Below are 18,949 nucleotides of genomic sequence, written 5' to 3' on the forward strand. Positions count from 1 at the left end.
CCCAAACTGGGGGAAATGTTTTACAAGACATTCATTTTAAAAGAACCACACAATCTAAGGACAGTTCAGGTGATTATTTCTCTCTTGCAACAAATATGCTGTCAAACTATGAATCTAAGACTGTGCTCGGTATATTGTGTGTTTGAGAGACTGCTTATATCCAAGGATAGTGCTCTTAAGTTTGTGTGATGCCGGAAGATGAATGAAAATGGACATTACAGCTAAGAAAAAAAGATTCCTGGTAAAAAATCGAGCCTGCAAGACAGCTGCTGCTGCCGACTTTCTCCTGTGAGATTAATAGTGTAGATATATTAAAGATGTTAAGCAAATCACTACATATTCCCAAGTAAATTGAAAAGATGTTTAAAAACTTATTAGCTGGCAAAGGATAATATCCCTCCTGGAATTAGGGATTGACAGAATTGGAGCAACTCGGGTGAAACATTAATTAAGCGAAGGGTTTTAAATGTTTCACCACTGCAGCCAACGGATTGCCTGGCATCCAGTCAAACACCATCGTGTGGGGCCTCATTGCAGACCTAATGCAAACAGAACATATTTCATACTGCAGACTTTGACTGAACTATTCAGTCAACTCATTCGTTACTCCAAGGGCAAATCTTGAAGAGCCGTGAGAGAAAGTCACACATTGGTACCGTGCAACAGTAATGAAAAATTGTGATGGAATCTAGATAAGAGTGATATCATAAATCCAGGCACAAACCAAAGGTGAATTTTACAGAGTAAATGTCAGCTCCTCCCACAAGAGGATAAGCCTCTGTAAGTGCTCCATAGTGCACATGTGTGTGTGCGCGTGCAAGTATTAGTATGAGATAAGGTGCACACATCAGAGGGCGTCCTATTTAATTTCTGAATATAGTACCTCTTTACAAGTGTGTAAGATGAACTTCCACCTCACCAAGCTACTTATAACGATTAAAGTGAGATTTCAAAAATTGTCTTCTTCCCCAATTCTAGATAATGGTCCAATGAGCACACAAAAACAATGTGACCCCCTCTGCTGACCCTCTTTGTGGCAGGGAAATTGCCTCTAATGACATGCTGTAGCAGAGACACATTAAAAAGATTTCTCTTGCAGTGTTGCCAATTGACACATCCTCAGAAAGATTTTCCACATGCAATAAATATGGCAACCCACTGTACCAGAGTGGAGAACGGAGAGGATAAAAAAAAGAAAAATCAATTTTAGCCTAAAGGAATAATCTTGCATCACTCACTCTGAAACACAATGTACTACCTTGATGTGATATGACAACTATACATGATTTTGAATTGAATCTGGAGGAAATAACCTAATTTCACAGGATGGAGTGGTGGGAAGTGCTCTTAAAAGATATGCATTGCCCGGGTTGCAGTGGTACACTTGGGCATATGAAATTAGGAGGCCAGCCGTCAAAGTAACACACTTTAATTATCTTGGAGAAAATGAAATGCGCGTGAATGCATTTAAGAAAAATTAATAAGACCAATCCTAATCTATCTTTTCTGAGTCAGGTGCTCCTGGAAAAGCTGGACAATCTTTGGGGATTTCTTCAATTAAAATTGTGGCGCTAAAGCTCAGACCTGGTTATTATAAGCCTCACCCCACCTTCGTTTCATCTTCCAGCCAAAACCACATATTTTTCTGTTGTCACTACAGAGGCAGTCACTAATTACAACTCATACATAATCTTTTATGCTAATGTTTTTTGCCTTCTTTGATCTCCCCCCCGTGGTTGAAGACAGCCAGATCATAGACTTGGGCTAAGTTTGTCACTTGAGTCAGAAGGAGAGAAGTGAAGTGGAAGGAAACCTGATTTGTTGTGATGCTTGTCAGCCCATGAGCGCAGGGGGATGTTTGATCAGGTCATTACATGTAGAGTCTAAAACAACACGGTCAGCCCTTCCAGAGCTTTAATCACAATCTTTTAGGAAAAATAAGCCTAGCCTCAGATGTGGACCAGGGAAGATAAAGGATAAACTGGAATTTAAACACCTATTAGTTTTAGGATTAATCTTTCGTAAGCTGGAATGAAATTGCTTCTGTACCTAGTTCTTTAACTTAATGGACTGCCGGCGATATGTTAAAGTAAGCCATTCTTCTTAATGAACTTTTAGATGGCTTATATAATTCTGAGTTTCGATGACAAATAATGATTTGTGCAAGAAATAAATGAAGCAAGTACCACCCATCAGTATCGGTATGAGACCAACTGAGTAATACAACGCACACTGTACCTCGTTTCCTTTCGCACCAACATAACATTAGAGCAGGCCCCTGTGGTCTTTCCTGAGATATAAACACTGCTGGAGGCATGACAGATAGAAACCAGCTGTACAATACTCCTCCTACCAACAGAGAAAGGTCAGCTCTGACACTCTGCTAGGAGCCCTCAAGCTCTTGTGGACATTGGGGAGCCAAACTGGCTCTCCGCAAGGAAGCCAGGTCAGACAGTCAGCCCAGAGCAAGACAGGAAGCACTACAGACAACCCCTGGCACTATTATCCAGCACATGGTTAAAGGGTGGCTTAATCCAGATTTTGGGAAGAAATAAAGTAATTATACACCACACATACATTTACTTGCCTCTTCTGTCCATTTGTGCAGATATTTGCATTTCTTTTGAGACGTGTAAAAATTTAGTTCATTTGAAAGCAGTCTGTAAAATAATCACTGCACTGTTTCTGCAAAGACATGTTACTGCGCATTTTTCTTCAGTGCTGCGAGCATGCCACATTAGGTTTCACTTAATCTCTAAACAGATCTATCATTATGCAGAATATGTAGGCAAGATAAAAGTTCTTGGGCTCTGAAAGATTTCTGGTTTCTGTCTGTATTTCCTCTTGTATTCAAATACCATTAATCAGATCAGGCTTTGGTTGCATGCAGGTAAAGTGGTCAACAAAACAGCGATTGCATTTGCTAAAATGAAGTCTTATAAACAATGGAAAGAGCTGAAAATGTTCAGGTTTTTTAAATTTACTTAATGTAGAAAAAAAAAAACCCCAAAAACAAAAAACAACACTGAAGAGTAATAAAGTCTTCATGACTCAGTAATTTATACTTACAGAGTCAGTTTAGGTTGATCATATTCATGATAAAGCACCACAAACAAAAAGGGACTATGGGTCATTCCTGCCAAACTTGACCCTTCTGAAATAACAGCCATAATGAAAGACTTGACAAGGTATAATGAAAAGGAGAAGATTGAAAAAGAACAACTCTGCCCAGTTGAAAATGTAGTTACCAGGTTACCAGAGCCATCTCTGGTCAGGAAGGAGGTTTGCATTTGCAGGATTTTGATCAGGAGAGTGTCGGTGTCCTCTCCTCTCATCCCTCCAGTCTGGTTACTGCCTCTCTCATTCCCTCACGCCACAGTGTCACCAATTAGCCAAGGCCTAGGTTTCATTAAGGCACTGGCGTTGCTGTCTGCCGCCTTCTGTAACACCCTGATAATAAGCCTGAGATGGGTATACTACCTGACACACAGGGGACAAGGAGGAAAAACACAGCACACACACGTACGGCACAAAGGCACAAAATACCAACCCTGCCATGCACTAGACCGTGTGACGTCGTGAGCAGCCACAGACTCACACGCTGTAAACACAGTGTAAGTGTTATACGCACAAACGCCTACATGCACGCATACTTGGATGTGGAAGATCTGTCAACCTCTGAATGCCTTTTGTTCAGACGGTTACAGAAATGAAGGCTGAATGATGAAATGTAGAAATGATAAGCAGACAGAAAAATTTAGAGGGCTGATCTCAAACCAAAGTCAAGACAGCTTCAGAACACCATTGCTAGACATAGAAGCCAATAAGGGAAAAATAAAATGTTTAAGTTCATCAACAGCAGCCTATTGTGTGCATTTAAGGGCAGCTGACAATTAAAATGGTGCCAGTAGCTGCAGTTCTTGCAAGAATTCCTAAATGCAAGAATGTAACAATAAAAAGCAACATTTTTCTCAGGTTTCAAATTCGTGATTGATTTTGGGAAAAAGACTCTCACCGTTAGATTCAGCTGTTTCAAAGATTGTGATCGTGTGGCATTAATCTTGATGACAACTCAGAGTGCTAACAGGGAACATGTGACCAGCTCCAGAAAGCTTTAAAATGGATCGTGTGGTGATGTGACTTTGTTAAGATGTTCAGTTCAATCAGGGGCCATCTAACCAGAGACTTGGTAGATATCTTTTTTTTTTTTTCTTTCATTCATTATTTTTCTGTTAATACAAAAAAGAAAAAAAGAAAAAAAGGATTGACATTTGTACACCCAAAACTCATTATGGTTCTCAGTATTTCTCAGAGTCCATTCACACAACAGTAACTGTACACTTCTCTGTATTTCTTCTGTAGCTTTCCAGGCTACACATTGTTAGTTTGGCAGTTTGGAGAAAGCACAGCTGGGGTAACGCCAGGTTGAAGTTTCCCCCCCAGGGAAAGGAACCTGGTGGGTTGAAGGTGGAAGATTTTCAGATACACAGGTGCTGTTGAATATTAGTCTCACAGCAAGAAGTCTGAGCTCATGGGAGTGAATTATTCATCCTCACAACCCAGACTTTGCACTTCTACCTTACCAGGCCACCGTTTGATGCCACTGCAACTTCCCAGTGACTAAATAAGGCTGTGGAGCTGCTCCAGAAATGAGACGCACTGGCCTGTCCAATGGAGGCATAGGTGTCACATAAAAAATTCACTGACATCGACATTTAATTCTGCTCACGTTCATTTGGTCCACTCTTTTCTCTAAGGGCACTATTGCGTATGCAGTGGCATCCGGTCCATGTCAGTATGAAGTTGGATAAAGTAGATATACTACAAGAAAATTATTTGGACATTCTACCGTTGTCATTGTCATTCTACCACAGACAATAAATTATTTAACCAAGTCATAAAGCTGACAGTTCCTTGACCACTAGTCAAGGACATGAGCAGCTTGGATTGAATGCAAGATCTGCTGATCTGCTTTTGGGAGTTTCACAAGCTGATCATGGCTCACAAAACAGTAAGAAACATAGTGAGCTCTGCTAATTAACTGTAGCAGAATACAAGTTCATGAAAACTGATTTTAATTTTTCCTCATGCAAACATGGGGACTACATTTGCCTAGTTACGGTAAGACACCAAAGCCTGTTGCTGGACTTTAGTCAACAGGCTAAGGCAAATTGCAGGGAAAACTCAATTTACAAGTAAACCACAAACTTGGGATAGAAATCATAAACTGGTTTCTTTTAAGAACAGACACCAGTTTGTCTAGTTCATTGCAAACCAAAAATTTGAGAACTGCAAAACATTGGAGATAAAGTCGTAGCAGCACAGTTTTGTACATCTAGTACACTCACGGGTTTTCTCTTCTCAGTTTCACACTTCATACTCAGCATGCTAAACAATTGGACCAACAAGCAGAATCACTAATGGCATTTGTATTAACCTCCTAAGACCCGAACTCTTCCACGGCATGCATTTTTAATTTCTCTTTGATATTTGGGCTGATTGGGACCTGATGAATGAAAAATAAATAAATTAGCAGATTTTTTTTTTTACCTAATTTTCTTTCTAAGAAAAAATGAGAGCCACATGTGAGGATATTCGTTTAAAATTTTATTCTTTTACTTAGAGTGTTGTGTCACTAGATATAATGCTGTGTCATAATCACTGTACGACAATGCCATCACTGCTGTCACCTTGTTTCAGCAGATTCACAATCAGGATTTTTTAAGTATTTTTATTCATCTTTAGGCATGGAGGAAAAAAAAAAAAAAAAAAAAAAAGGTCTTTGAACTTGTATTTTTTTTTTTTTTTTTCAAACATGTACTTCTCAAATAGTGTTTTTTTTTTTGTTTTTGTTTTTTTAAACATGTCCACTTAGGAGGACAACATGCATTCATACTGTGTGTTGTGTTTATGTGCAAGTTTGAATAGCTGTCCACTGAAGTGACCACTATGCGCGAAGGGGTTAAACAAAAATGCTCAGAATCATGTTTCTATATGGTCAGAAATGTAATCATTACAAATTTTCTTGAAATGCAATGATAATTTGAAGCTATTACCCCCAATAACTAAATTGGTACATGCTAACAAATAGGTAGCAACTTACCAAGAACTTGTAGGAAAAACAGTCAAAACTAAAAATAGACCTACCCGCATTATAAATTACAGATATCAAAGTTTAATATGCAATGGTTTATTTTCCCATCTTTTCATTTGTTGTTATGTAGCTATTATAGCTCAAATATGGCTACCCATCTGTAGCTAGCTAGCTAGGATGTAGCCAACCTATAAAAAAAACAAAACAAATATATACAAATTTTTTAATATGCCTACACACAAGAAAGTAACGATATAGTTCAAACAAACCTAAAGGGTAATAGAACAGGAAAAGATATTTTTGCTACCCCTTCCCCATCCAAAATCTTTCTTTGTAAAATTTCTCTACAAGCGATGTTCAAAACCATTTCCCCATTGTGAATATTGTTCCTTTCAGAGATCTGGAAATAGCAAGAGAGAAATCCTCACATAGCCTTGGGATTTGCTCAAAGTCTTAGTAGAGAAGGGAAAAGATAAAATTTTTGGTAAATGTTAGTTTCCTCAGTGGGCATAATACATTCACCCAACAGACAAATATTCACACTGTGTTTCTTTTGGTTGTATCGCTTGAAGCTGTAATGTACAGAAACAGACAATCTACAGTAAAATCCTAAACTGAACAATTAAAATCATTTCACTTTAATATGATGGTTTCTTAACATTATAATAAACATGTCCCCCTAATTATTTTCTAAGTCTAGTGCTATTCATGACACCGAGGCAGTCGGATTGATGATAACGTTGCTGAAAAACCAACTCAAGCTTGAGGCTTTCCGCATTAATTATTACTCCTTCTTTTGCTCCAATACCAGTAAGTCTCCGAGACGTCGCACTCACTGAATTTATCCTCCCGGCCGGCAGCATACTATCATTACAATCAACTTGTCAGATTTTCACCGGTTTGTTTATTCAGATGTGCATTATTCCAAAAACATGTGTTTTCAACTTTGTTTCCGTTTGCAATGCGAAGCTTCCCCCACACTTCTAATGACTCCGGTGCCCTGTAATTTCTTTAGCGTGGCAAACTCTGATTACAGGGTGGGAGTCAAGCTTCGAGCCAAGCATCATCTTTTCCAGTTATTGTTTTGTGTTTGCTCCATCTTTAACACGGGCCCTGCAGCTGTGTGTCTCAATAGTCGTGTCGATGAAGCAGTATTTAACACCAAAATGACTTAGTACAACAGTTTGCTGCAGTGCAGCCATGGGCTACTGATTTCCAGTGAATTATTTGTTAAGGCATGTCGGCATATTAAACAAGTGCAAGAAATGTAGCTGTCATCAGTCACGCTGCCCTTAACCAAGCCGTCCCGAGAACAGCAATTAATACACTTCACTCACATCAGATTTTTACATTGGAGGTTTGCCCCTTGCTTAAAAACAAAAATTGCAGCTGACAGTAGAGGAAAAAAATGAAAAACACAACGAGGATATCTGATAATTCCAGTTCCACAAAGCTCAGGGGCATACAGGGGTCATTCACACAATCATCCTCATTTCCTGATGTTTGAGCAAGAGACAGCAGTACATCTTTTCCAGCTGTTTATTCTCACTCATTCTTTGCTCTTTTGAAGCCACAGACAATCCCCCCCCCCCACCACCACCACCAACCCCCTCTGGCCCTGACAGCTCCAGTGTGACCACCCTGCGTGGTGTAGAGCGTACAGTAATGCCATTAAACTTTCCCCTGGGGAATCGGTCAAGCGAAGACTTGAGCTTCAGGCCAATACAAAAGAGACCCATTTGAAAAGGAGCCAAGCCCAGCCTGAGAAGGTCAGAGGGTTGTTTACAGAACAACAGTCTCTTATCGGCTGTACGCTTCCCTGAGGAGTCTCCACCGCAAACAGATAACAGCCTCCAAATAGGCGCCAGAGTGTGACCGATAGGAGTATAATCAGGTACATTCTGCTTTGGGAGGAAGAAGTGGAGGATAAGGGTGGATAATAGTGTACTTGACTGTTAGTGGTGCGATGATATGCTAGAGGGGTGTCTCTGCAAGTAGGTAAATAGAAGTTTAATTTCGCTACAGGTCTCCCTTCAGAACCCCATAAAAATATATGCAGTGTGGTTTTTTTCTTATTTTTTCCTCCACAAGCTAATACCCTTATTCAACCGTAGCCTACCAACAAGGCCAAATTTATCCTCAGGGATCGCTTCATTATTGAACAGTTAAATGGTCAATAGGCTGAGCCAAGGCAGCTTTTAGCACAAGGGCAAATAGACATTGTAAAAGCCAATGCAAATAACTGGCACTCAAACAAGGCCTAATGCATTAATGACTGCATGACGTGCGCTAATGTGATAGCAACAGATTCAGACTGACAGTAATGGAGAATTTTGCCCCTGGTTATACTCATAAGGCCCAGACGGGGAATGGAGGAGGAGGAGGGATATACACCTGCCTACTGCCTGAGCCTTGACAGAATCCTAATAAATAAAAGGAGACAAGGTGAAACAGCAGTAGCAGCATCCCGTCCTCCTCCCACTGCCATCACCTACACTACCACCACGAGTGCGAGCAGCAGCAGCCTACACAGACAGCTTTTTGGCATGAAACGGAGTCTCCTCCAAGTTAGCAAGAGCACTTTCCCATGAAGGAGGCAACTTGAGTTATTCATGAAATTACAGAAGAAACTTTGCACATTCTCCACGACGTGACTGCAGCAGCAAAGCAGGAGCGGCGGGCGCTTTATCTGGCAAACGTGAAATTAAGCTTCAGGCTTTGGGTCAAGGCCGCACGCTCACCTGAGCCAAATATCAAAGCGAGCGCTATCAGAATCAATTTCGATTCACATAATAACCCCCGGGTTATAGGCGACAATGCTGATTGAACAGCGGATTTTGAAGATAGGTGAAGGATGAGCCCGGGTTGAGGTCAATTCAATTTGAGCGTAGAACCGCTTGCACCTGACTGCCAGTCATTTGTCACAGACAGACTGGAATCTCACAACACAAGGAGCCAACTTTCTGTTTTGAAGATAATGAGTAAAAGTGAGCTGACGCCCTGTGTGCGCGTGCAGAGAAAAAAGGCCTAATGATCAATTGAGCAGCCACACTGTAATGTCCTGATTTAAAATGCTTCTCCTACTCCTCCCTCATTCCCCTCCTCCATCCCGTCACCATTAACAACAATTGAGACCCTTAGAGCATTAATTAGTGAAGATTTCCAGAGTGCCTGGATTCTCCGAGCCACCTACAACGAATGCAGACTTTTGTAAACATGATCCGCTGCATAGTAAGTTGTTGTTTTTCCTGCAAGGATTTTCTTTTCTTTAAAGACATGGTGATGAGATCACAGAATTGTTCGAGCATCCCTAACACACAAACACACACTCTCTCACAAATACTCGCCCCTCTGCCTCTCACTCTCTCTTCATTAGGCAGCCCCTGTGTTGGCCTGTGTGCGATTCATTAGCTTTTATCCTCTTCATTTGAAGAAGGAGCTGTGTATAATTAGAGCATCTCTGTTTGTCCGGCATCCTTCACACAGTTACATCTCAAGGCATTATCATTCCGCTGCAGAGCTCCCAGATAACATTGCCACATCAGTCGCCTCGAGAATGAACTTCAAACTATTAGTGCCTCTCAAGAATGTAAATAAAATCACTTGCAAATCAACAGCTAATCATTGAGTGTGGAGTGGTACTCCAGGGATATGATGAACCATATTGGTAGACTTTGCGATCCAAGATTTTAAACCATTTCTTTTGACTCAAAGGGCTCATTCCCATACTTACAGTGCAGTGTTTGTTGTTGTGCTGGCTGCATACTCCAATGGTTTAACCTCAAACTCTTTCTTTTTTTTTTTTTCCCCCCCCAGTATGCATCCAGCTTTAATTGGAGCTTTACCCTTCTTTCAAAATGAATATGATCATATCCATCATAGTCTTTTTGTTGCACAGTCATTCAGTGTTCAGACAATGCAGATCCTAAACATACAGCGAAAGCTCCAAGAAAGCTTTTTATGGTTAACAGTGGTATTTTTTGACGAGACACTTAGTTATCCAGCCACCTCACTGAAAACCAACCTGAAGCCAAAACCCACCCACAACATGCTAGAAGTGAATTTAACTGCGATTCAGAAAAAGGCAAAACAAAACAAACAAACAAACAAAAAAAACCCACCACCAAGTGTCTGCTGACATTCGGGGTCTTTGCTTGGAAAGCATTTTATGCCAATTGAAATATGATGCCAGAAAAAGCAGAGATGCCTGTCAGGAATTATGTTCAGTCTTTACAAGCTCTCCATTAGGGCAGAAAAGGTATCAAACAGATCCATTATATCTGGTACCAAACAGAATATTGACAATACAGGGAGTGCAGAATTATTAGGCAAATGAGTATTTTGTCCACATCATCCTCTTCATGCATGTTGTCTTACTTCAAGCTGTATAGGCTCGAAAGCCTACTACCAATTAAGCATATTAGGTGATGTGCATCTCTGTAATGAGAAGGGGTGTGGTCTAATGACATCAACACCCTATATCAGGTGTGCATAATTATTAGGCAACGTCCTTTCCTTTGGCAAAATGGGTCAAAAGAAGGACTTGACAGGCTCAGAAAAGTCAAAAATAGTGAGATATCTTGCAGAGGGATGCAGCAGTCTCAAAATTGCAAAGCTTCTGATGCGTGATCATCGAACAATATATATATGTATATATTGTACTATTCTTAGTTAGCGTATTGTCTGTCTTGTCTTAATGTTGGTTTAAAATGGAGCACTGTAACAAAAAATAATTTCCCCCAGGGATCAATAAAGTATTCTGATTCTGAACAAGCAAGCGTTTCATTCAAAATAGTCAACAGGGTCGCAAGAAGCGTGTGGAAAAACCAAGGCGCAAAATAACTCCCCATGAACTGAGAAAAGTCAAGCGTGCAGCTGCCAAGATGCCACTTGCCACCAGTTTGGCCATATTTCAGAGCTGCAACATCACTGGAGTGCCCAAAAGCACAAGGTGTGCAATACTCAGAGACATGGCCAAGGTAAGAAAGGCTGAAAGACGACCACCACTGAACAAGACACACAAGCTGAAACGTCAAGACTGGGCCAAGAAATATCTCAAGACTGGTTTTTCTAAGGTTTTATGGACTGATGAAATGAGAGTGAGTCTTGATGGGCCAGATGGATGGGCCCGTGGCTGGATTGGTAAAGGGCAGAGAGCTCCAGTCCGACTCAGACGCCAGCAAGGTGGAGGTGGAGTACTGGTTTGGGCTGGTATCATAAAAGATGAGCTTATGGGGCCTTTTCGGGTTGAGGATGGAGTCAAGCTCAACTCCCAGTCCTACTGCCAGTTTCTGGAAGACACCTTCTTCAAGCAGTGGTACAGGAAGAAGTCTGCATCCTTCAAGAAAAACATGATTTTCATGCAGGACAATGCTCCATCACACGCGTCCAAGTACTCCACAGCGTGGCTGGCAAGAAAGGGTATAAAAGAAGAAAAACTAATGACATGGCCTCCTTGTTCACCTGATCTGAACCCCATTGAGAACCTGTGGTCCATCATCAAATGTGAGATTTACAAGGAGGGAAAACAGTACATCTCTCTGAACAGTGTCTGGGAGGCTGTGGTTGCTGCTGCACGCAATGTTGATGGTGAACAGATCAAAACACTGACAGAATCCATGGATGGCAGGCTTTTGAGTGTCCTTGCAAAGAAAGGTGGCTATATTGGTCGCTGATTTGTTTTTGTTTTGTTTTTGAATGTCAGAAATGTATATTTGTGAATGTGGAGATGTTATATTGGTGTCACTGGTAAAAATAAATAATTGAAATGGGTATATATTTGTTTTTTGTTAAGTTGCCTAATAATTATGCACAGTAATAGTCACCTGCACACACAGATATCCCCCTAAAATAGCTAAAACTAAAAACAAACTAAAAACTACTTCCAAAAACATTCAGCTTTGATATTAATGAGTTTTTTGGGTTCATTGAGAACATGGTTGTTGTTCAATAATAAAATTATTCCTCAAAAATACAACTTTCCTAATAATTCTGTACTCCCTGTATACAAGAAACAGATTTTTTCAGGAGGATTTTAAGGATTCGTTGAATCTTTGCTACAGGCAACTTCAAATAAGCCCTCTACTCTGCATTTGGAGGATTTAGTATGACATCACTTTTTTTTTTTTTTTTTTTTTTTAAGTGCATGTTAACTTGTGCTGTTATGACTAATGCACCAAGTGCACCAAATGAGATGAGGACGTCCAAATTGGAGTGTTGTTCTTTGGTCCCTATTCCTAATACTCTCTTCTGCATGTCTTAGGGTGCCTAAATTGGTGTGCATGTGAAATTTATCATAGCTGTATTTACTTATGCCTAAACTTCAGCTGAGAGTCACAAAGTTCAAAATCACAGGTTTTATGTCTAATGGCCTGAAGTATGTTGCCAGTAAAGTTAAAATGTCACCTTTCTAACCCTACTTAACACTCCCAACCTGTACCCAAACTCATTTTAGTTTCAAGATTATTTTCTTTTTACTTAACCAGGAAGTGTCTTGAGGTTAAAATCGCATTTTCGAGAGAGACCTTACCAAGAAAGTACACCAAACGACAATTATAAAATCCTATAACACAAATATACAAGATAAAAAAAACAAAGCAAGTCTGAGTCAACAAGTAACAGAATACAGAGTCCAGCTTATGAATAGCAGTTGCACTCTTCAGTTACACGAGTCCTTATAAGAGCTCTGAACTCTCTCAGGGAGACCAAAACAAAAACCCAAAAGCACAATGACGTGCACCTTTAGTGTGCTCTGAAGGTTAGTCTACCAAGTTCAGAAAGAAGCCTGGGTACCCTAAAGAGATGCCATTTAAAGGGGAACAAATCATAGCAGCAGTTTGTAAGTGTTAAGAGTTCGCACAGATCAGAAGGGAGCCAACTCCTTTTGGTTTTCGTACGTAACAACATACTGGTGCTACCGTCTCCTCGGGCTTAATGAAGGCCAAGAAACCAGATTATAAAGTGTGCAGTGCTGCATACTAGAAACATAAAGAACTGTGACACACAGAGTCTAGACAACAAAGTGTCAAAGAGGCAGTACGCATGTAAATAACACCACCATAATCAACAACACAGATTTCCTCATGCATGAGGAAGTATCTGCAATTCAGTTTCCACAGCAGTCACTGCACTTGCACCCCCAGTTAGGTTCATCCTTGGCTCTCCGTGCACTGCTATGCATTATCAATGTGTGATGTTAAACACAAGTCGGGAAGTACTTTGTAATGAAATGCTGTTTACTTTTTCAGTGCACTGACGTCTCCTCCTTCAGACACTGATTTTCTAGCATGCCTTCTGGCAAGTTCCAAAGAACAGAGGCTGAATAAGCAAAGCTGAATAATGTGTCAAACTCTGTGCCCTTTCTTCACTTCAGTATTTTGTTATTCTGATAATAGGTCTAATGAGAGTGGCAAGTATTGCATAACCTCCTGTGTACTGCTCACTCCAGGTTTGGCTCTAAAGTCTAGAAATTCTTTGGAGTCCCTGACATTAGACCTTCGCCTTTCTTGCTAATGCATTAGATGGGTTTTGTGCAAGTGTGGGGTTTTTTTGTTTTGTTTTTCTTTTGCACAGTAGTTGGGCTTGATTACTGCATTCTGGTGAGATATGCTGATGTCTATAGCCCAGTAATCTGTGGAGAAAAAAAGACATCAGTAGAAGTTTTGGGGGGGTTACATTTCTTTTTAAGAATAGAACTATTGAATTTTGAATGACTAGCAGCGCAGCAGGATACTATGTAAATAAGGTACTTAAATTCTATACAGAAAACAAAAAAGTATGTTCTATCTAGCAGAAAAAAAAAAAAAAAATTGAGCATTACTGTCAATCCAGTCACTTTAAATGATGGTCTAAGAATAGTGTCTATATGGCAGCTCTAATATGTGCAATTCTTAAAGTTTCGTTTTTAAAGTGACACATCCTCCCCAATGTCTACCAGCCATGATCAGTCATAAGACAGCTCTGCTGACAAACTCAGCAGACCCTTTTCTGGGAAGTCACACATGTACCCACATTGTTTGAACAGCTTCAGTAAATCCATGTGTTTCTACCGCCTTCATTATCATCATAATAAAAGTGTCTGAAAAGCAAAGTTACAGAAGAATGTAGACACCTCACTTTCTGCTTTGTACTATCATCAATCACCACGCAGCTTTTTTTCTTTTCTTCTTCTCCCCCTTCTCTCTCGCCTCCTCCAACACTGGTTGAAGCCATCAAATAAAAATAAATAAATTAAAAAAAAAAAAAAAAATCACATGCATATTTAATTTCATTCTCCACTGGCTCACACAAAAGAAACTGCCATCCTTCAGGACACCTTTCAGAAAAGTCTCTATTAAATCTGAGTCAGCTGGAAGAGAGGGAGAGAGAGAGGGGGGGGGGGGGGGGGGGGGAGAAGAAACACTTCATGAGTGAAAAACTATCTAAATTATTGCCAGACTTCAAATGAAGTGCTGTTTATCTTCTCAAGCAGCCAATGTGTTGTTTTACTCCTTAGTCACAGCTTGGATGGCAATCAGGATCGGTCAACCAGGACGCTATCAGCAGTAGTCACTCTGCGGTGACAAACTACAGCTTTACTCTCCAGGCATAGACATTATTCTCAACACACGGCTCACCCCTATCACAAAACAAGGCAGGTTTTATGGCTGCTGGAAAAGGTGGTAAACATAACAAAGCGCACAGCTCTCTGGAATTTAATGTGCTTGGTCCAGAGACAGAGTATAGATAGCAAAGGCCAGGCCTTCTGGAAAAAAAAGCAAAAAAAAAAAAAAAAAAAAAAAAAAAAAGCTGTCCTCATAATGTAGAAAACAAAAGCACTAGCCATACCCAACAAGTGATTTATAGTGTTGTTTTTTTTGCTTTCTCTCTGAACCTAGAGCATCCGGTGGGCATTGTGAATGCAACAAGGAGGGAGTAGAAGAAAAGAGCAGTTCATCTCTACCTCTGCTGCTGAGAACAGATGTGCAGGTGTACAAGGAAGGAAGAAGGTGAAAATGATACAGCGGAATTCTGATTATGGATTTTGTTTTGAAATGCTTAAATTAAAAGACTTCCAAAGGGCCGCTCTCTGTGATCGAATTGAGGCTGCACAGTCACGAGGTGCTGATACTGTGCACTGAAGTCGACCGGTGCTCTGGTTACCTCAGTGATCTAATTATCACACGAGCTGTTATCACATACTCCCCATAACAAATGCCTCCCGCCTCATCTTCAGGCTCATATTTAGCCTCTACATCTCCATCCGTGTGTGGCTAATCCGTCACCAAGCCACAGAGAGTAAAATACATCCAATTGATTTCTTCCTGGTTTACATATTTACACACACTCATGCAATTAGGAGCACATTTATTGATGGTTTCAGCACCACTGGGAGACCTGCAGTGCAGCCCACTCCAATAAATCTGCCATTTGTGAGGTTGCCAGCGGGCAAGACTGATAAACCTGACAGAAAAATGGACTGGGAATACTTTGAGCTTCAGGGTAAGCAAGTTCCCAGTCACTAAAATTGACCCACTGTGCTGGTCTTGCTTGATAAAAGCTATTTGTTTATCATAAAATACCTAATAAGACTTCTGCAATTCTCTGAGTAGATCAACATCTCCAGTTTAGAGGAAAAAAAAGCTGCACACAAATACACACATACACAAAATTGACCAAATAAAATAAATCAGTAGTTATTTGACTGCAAAGTCGTTTTCTTCCATCAAAGTGCTTACACAAACAGTTGTATATCTGAATCCTGATCCATCTGACTTGTTGTCCTCCACTCTTGAGCAGCTTAACGTCATCATCTGGGTATCATATTATATATGTACCATGCTGCCCCCTACAGGCTCTCTGAAAAATGTGTTGTGTGTTGAATCTGCTGAAGTCCAGCATCCAAATATAACTGAAACCACACATCACACAACTTCAGCACACTCACCGATTCAGAGTCAGAACAGTATACACAATCAAAGACATTCAAAGATACAAATCAGACTGTTCCATTTATTTATGAGATTTTTCAAATGCGGCTCTAATTGCAGTGCCAGCATGGAACACTCGCACACTGGACATTCATTGTCCATTCATTGATTGGCATGAATATGGGCTAATGGGCCTTTTCCCGCATAGATAATGCCATTGTGCAGACAGCAAAAATGACCCCTGTTGAGGCTAATTTAGTCTCTGCATGTTAAGTCCCCTTGGGCAACCTATGGTCATTATATTGAAGGTGAAAGACTGCCACATCATTTCAGTAATTCCAATAAATCACATATCTATCTGGTACTAATGCCTGAACTCTTTTTTTCCCTTACACAAAGCTTTGAATAGACTTATTGCAGTTGACATTAGCTTAAGAACTGAATGAATGGGATTAATTTGAGGTGGTGTGCAGTTTTTGTACCTATGTGGAAGCTGGAATCACAAACCGGTCAGACAGTAAAATAGCAAATCCGTCAGAATTCAAGATGAACTCCAAATAAAAAAATAATTTTAAACAAACAAACACTTTGCACTTAAAAACAGACCGCGTGCAAATGAAAGAGTTCTTAATAACTTAAACTGTTCGTTTCTGCAGCGCATGTCGTTTAGAAAGGAGACGTGTGGCGCGCACAGTGCTGTTAAGTGCAGATCATTTCCTTTAGCGTGTAGGAAAGCAAAGGAACGCACAGAAAACGTGACAAAACTCTCTATATGACCTGCAGTAGAGGTGTATGGACTTTGACGCTATGCACAGAAGTTTAATTGCGCGTATAGGCTGCAAACCGCTAAATGAGCTTGGCAAGAAAGGGTGCTTTACGCACAAACTGTTACCCACAGTAAGTCTTTTGGACACGAAACCGCACATTGTACTGAGTGTGACTTATGTCTAGATGGACACTTTGGCATTTTAATTGAAGTTCACATTAAACTGACGGTCAAACGACCACAGAAGGTCTCGTTTAGCTTAACGCTTTGCCGTACCAACAGCGCAAGGTGACACTTGTAGTGCGCGAATCCCTTTGAGGTTAATCACGTTAGACAACAACTTCTCAAGCTCGAGTTAAACACAAACACTGAACTCCTTTAACTTGTGGTTTAGTAAATTCTCCCACCGAATGCAGCGGAGTGGCTCCGTGGCGCACCGGCTCATTGCGCACACAAGCACCGGGGATGGTGAGAACTACTGCTTCTATAGAAGTGTTTCCGCTATAAACGGTGACGTTCTGTTTATTGTACAAAAACGGAGTATTTGTGTGCCAAGCTCACTTGTCTGATATAATGCCACTCTCATATAGCATTACTTCCAAGCTCAAGCTTATCCTCGATTTAAAATCGTAAAGACACACAACAGGCTTCAAACTGCAACTAAACTATGACACAAAATAGTGCTTGAACTCATTTTACCCGCATATCAGTTCTACTTCGTGCCCCGGCTGTGGCACAATTAAAGACCAAGCATGTGTTCGGCACCTGAAAAACATTTCCAGGTAATCGTCCTTACCTTTAAAAACTTCCCCTCGAGCGGACAACAGCAGGGTTAATGCAGCAAACAAGCAATTGATAACTTTATCCATGTCGACACCGCCGTCGTCGCGTTAACCCCCAGCCGAGGGGTTAACTGGCAACTCTTCTTTCTTTACTGGAACTTGAATCCTACACCTATACTTTAAGGAGTGGGGAATCTAAAGTCCCTTCGCGTGCTCTTAGCGGAGTGAGTGGAGGCTGTCGCCGACACGGCTGCTCCTTGCCGGCTTGCTCCACACTTGAAGGAGGAATGTGTGAGTGAGTCCTGATTCCTGAATTACGCCTGGATTGAGTGGTCCGGCAGCTCCAGGAGAGCAGCGGCTGTGTGCGCGCTGTCTGGCCAGTAGAGGGCACTTGTGAGTGAGAGGACAGACGAGGATGTCCCCTCCTCTCACCTCCGACTGTGCCTCTTATTGGTTTATTTGGAACAGCTGCGAAGACTGAAGTTAGTTTAGTGTGATACTTTGGGGTAGTTAGCCATGTTAATACTAGCCTGATTTTCTAATTGTTTTTTAATTACTTATTCAAGATAATAGACGGACTGATGGATAAATATGTTATATTTAATAACACAGCTAAATACTGACACGATAAGACCTTTGTCAAAAACTAACCTTGAACATTTTATAAGCAGAATATTGGAAACAAAGTCATATGTCACATATGTCACACCGTTTTCCCACAGAAATATGTATAGAATATATTAAATCAGTCGGTTATCAGATACAATGAAGTTACCCTACAATTATAACTTCTAATTAGGCCTCTTGTGGCTAGGATGTTATAACAGAATGCCCTTCTATCTGTGATGTGTAAGAAAGACTGTTGCATTCGTGTGATTTAAAGCCATTTTTATGGAGAATGTTCATAAAATTAGACACGCAGTAAGGTTGGTGAAGCAGTGTCTTTAAGCTGAAAAACGAGTAAAATAAGTGGAAGTGAATCATAAAATAATTCACTTCCACCCAGCACTCCTTTTTTTTTTTTAAAGTTCTTTGACATTTGAACGTCTCTATTTCCAGAACAACTAGGCAAATGTCATTTGCTGATGAACGTCATGATGTGATTAAACTTTTCATAAGTGTAGTGAGATGTTTTTACCTGCATAAATATGGAATATTTAGTCCATCCCCATACATATTATATATGCTCAATGCTTCCTATCATACTGCAGACATGCCGGTTGCAGAACATGTGCAAACTTAGTTGGGACTACAACAAACCAATCCTCACAGAAGGCATGTTGAACTTGACACCTTAATGCATTCATTTATTATAACTTCTCCCATCTAGACTCTCATCACAGTTCACCTTGTGTGTCCTTTTTGACCAAATGCATCGATCCTGTTAGAGCAAAGCTGA

At 40.5% G+C, this 18,949-nt stretch overlaps 1 protein-coding gene across 4 annotated transcripts in view; it reads right to left on the bottom strand.

Moving 5' to 3' along the window:
* The window catches only part of LOC309693838 (receptor-type tyrosine-protein phosphatase mu), a 170,196-nt gene extending 152,205 nt beyond the window's left edge, over nt 1-17,991 (bottom strand). For all 4 annotated transcript variants that reach the window (XM_082513415.1, XM_082513413.1, XM_082513414.1 and 1 more), the window contains exon 1: nt 17,565-17,991. In XM_082513415.1, the coding sequence (XP_082369541.1) occupies nt 17,565-17,637 (73 nt within the window). In that variant the 5' untranslated portion in view covers nt 17,638-17,991. The remainder of the gene's footprint in view (nt 1-17,564) is intronic.
* Between the last annotated feature and the right edge of the window lie 958 nt (nt 17,992-18,949).

Source organism: Aulonocara stuartgranti (genome assembly GCF_965226115.1).
Source record: "Aulonocara stuartgranti genome assembly, chromosome: 18".
NCBI classification, from domain to species: Eukaryota; Metazoa; Chordata; class Actinopteri; order Cichliformes; family Cichlidae; genus Aulonocara; species Aulonocara stuartgranti.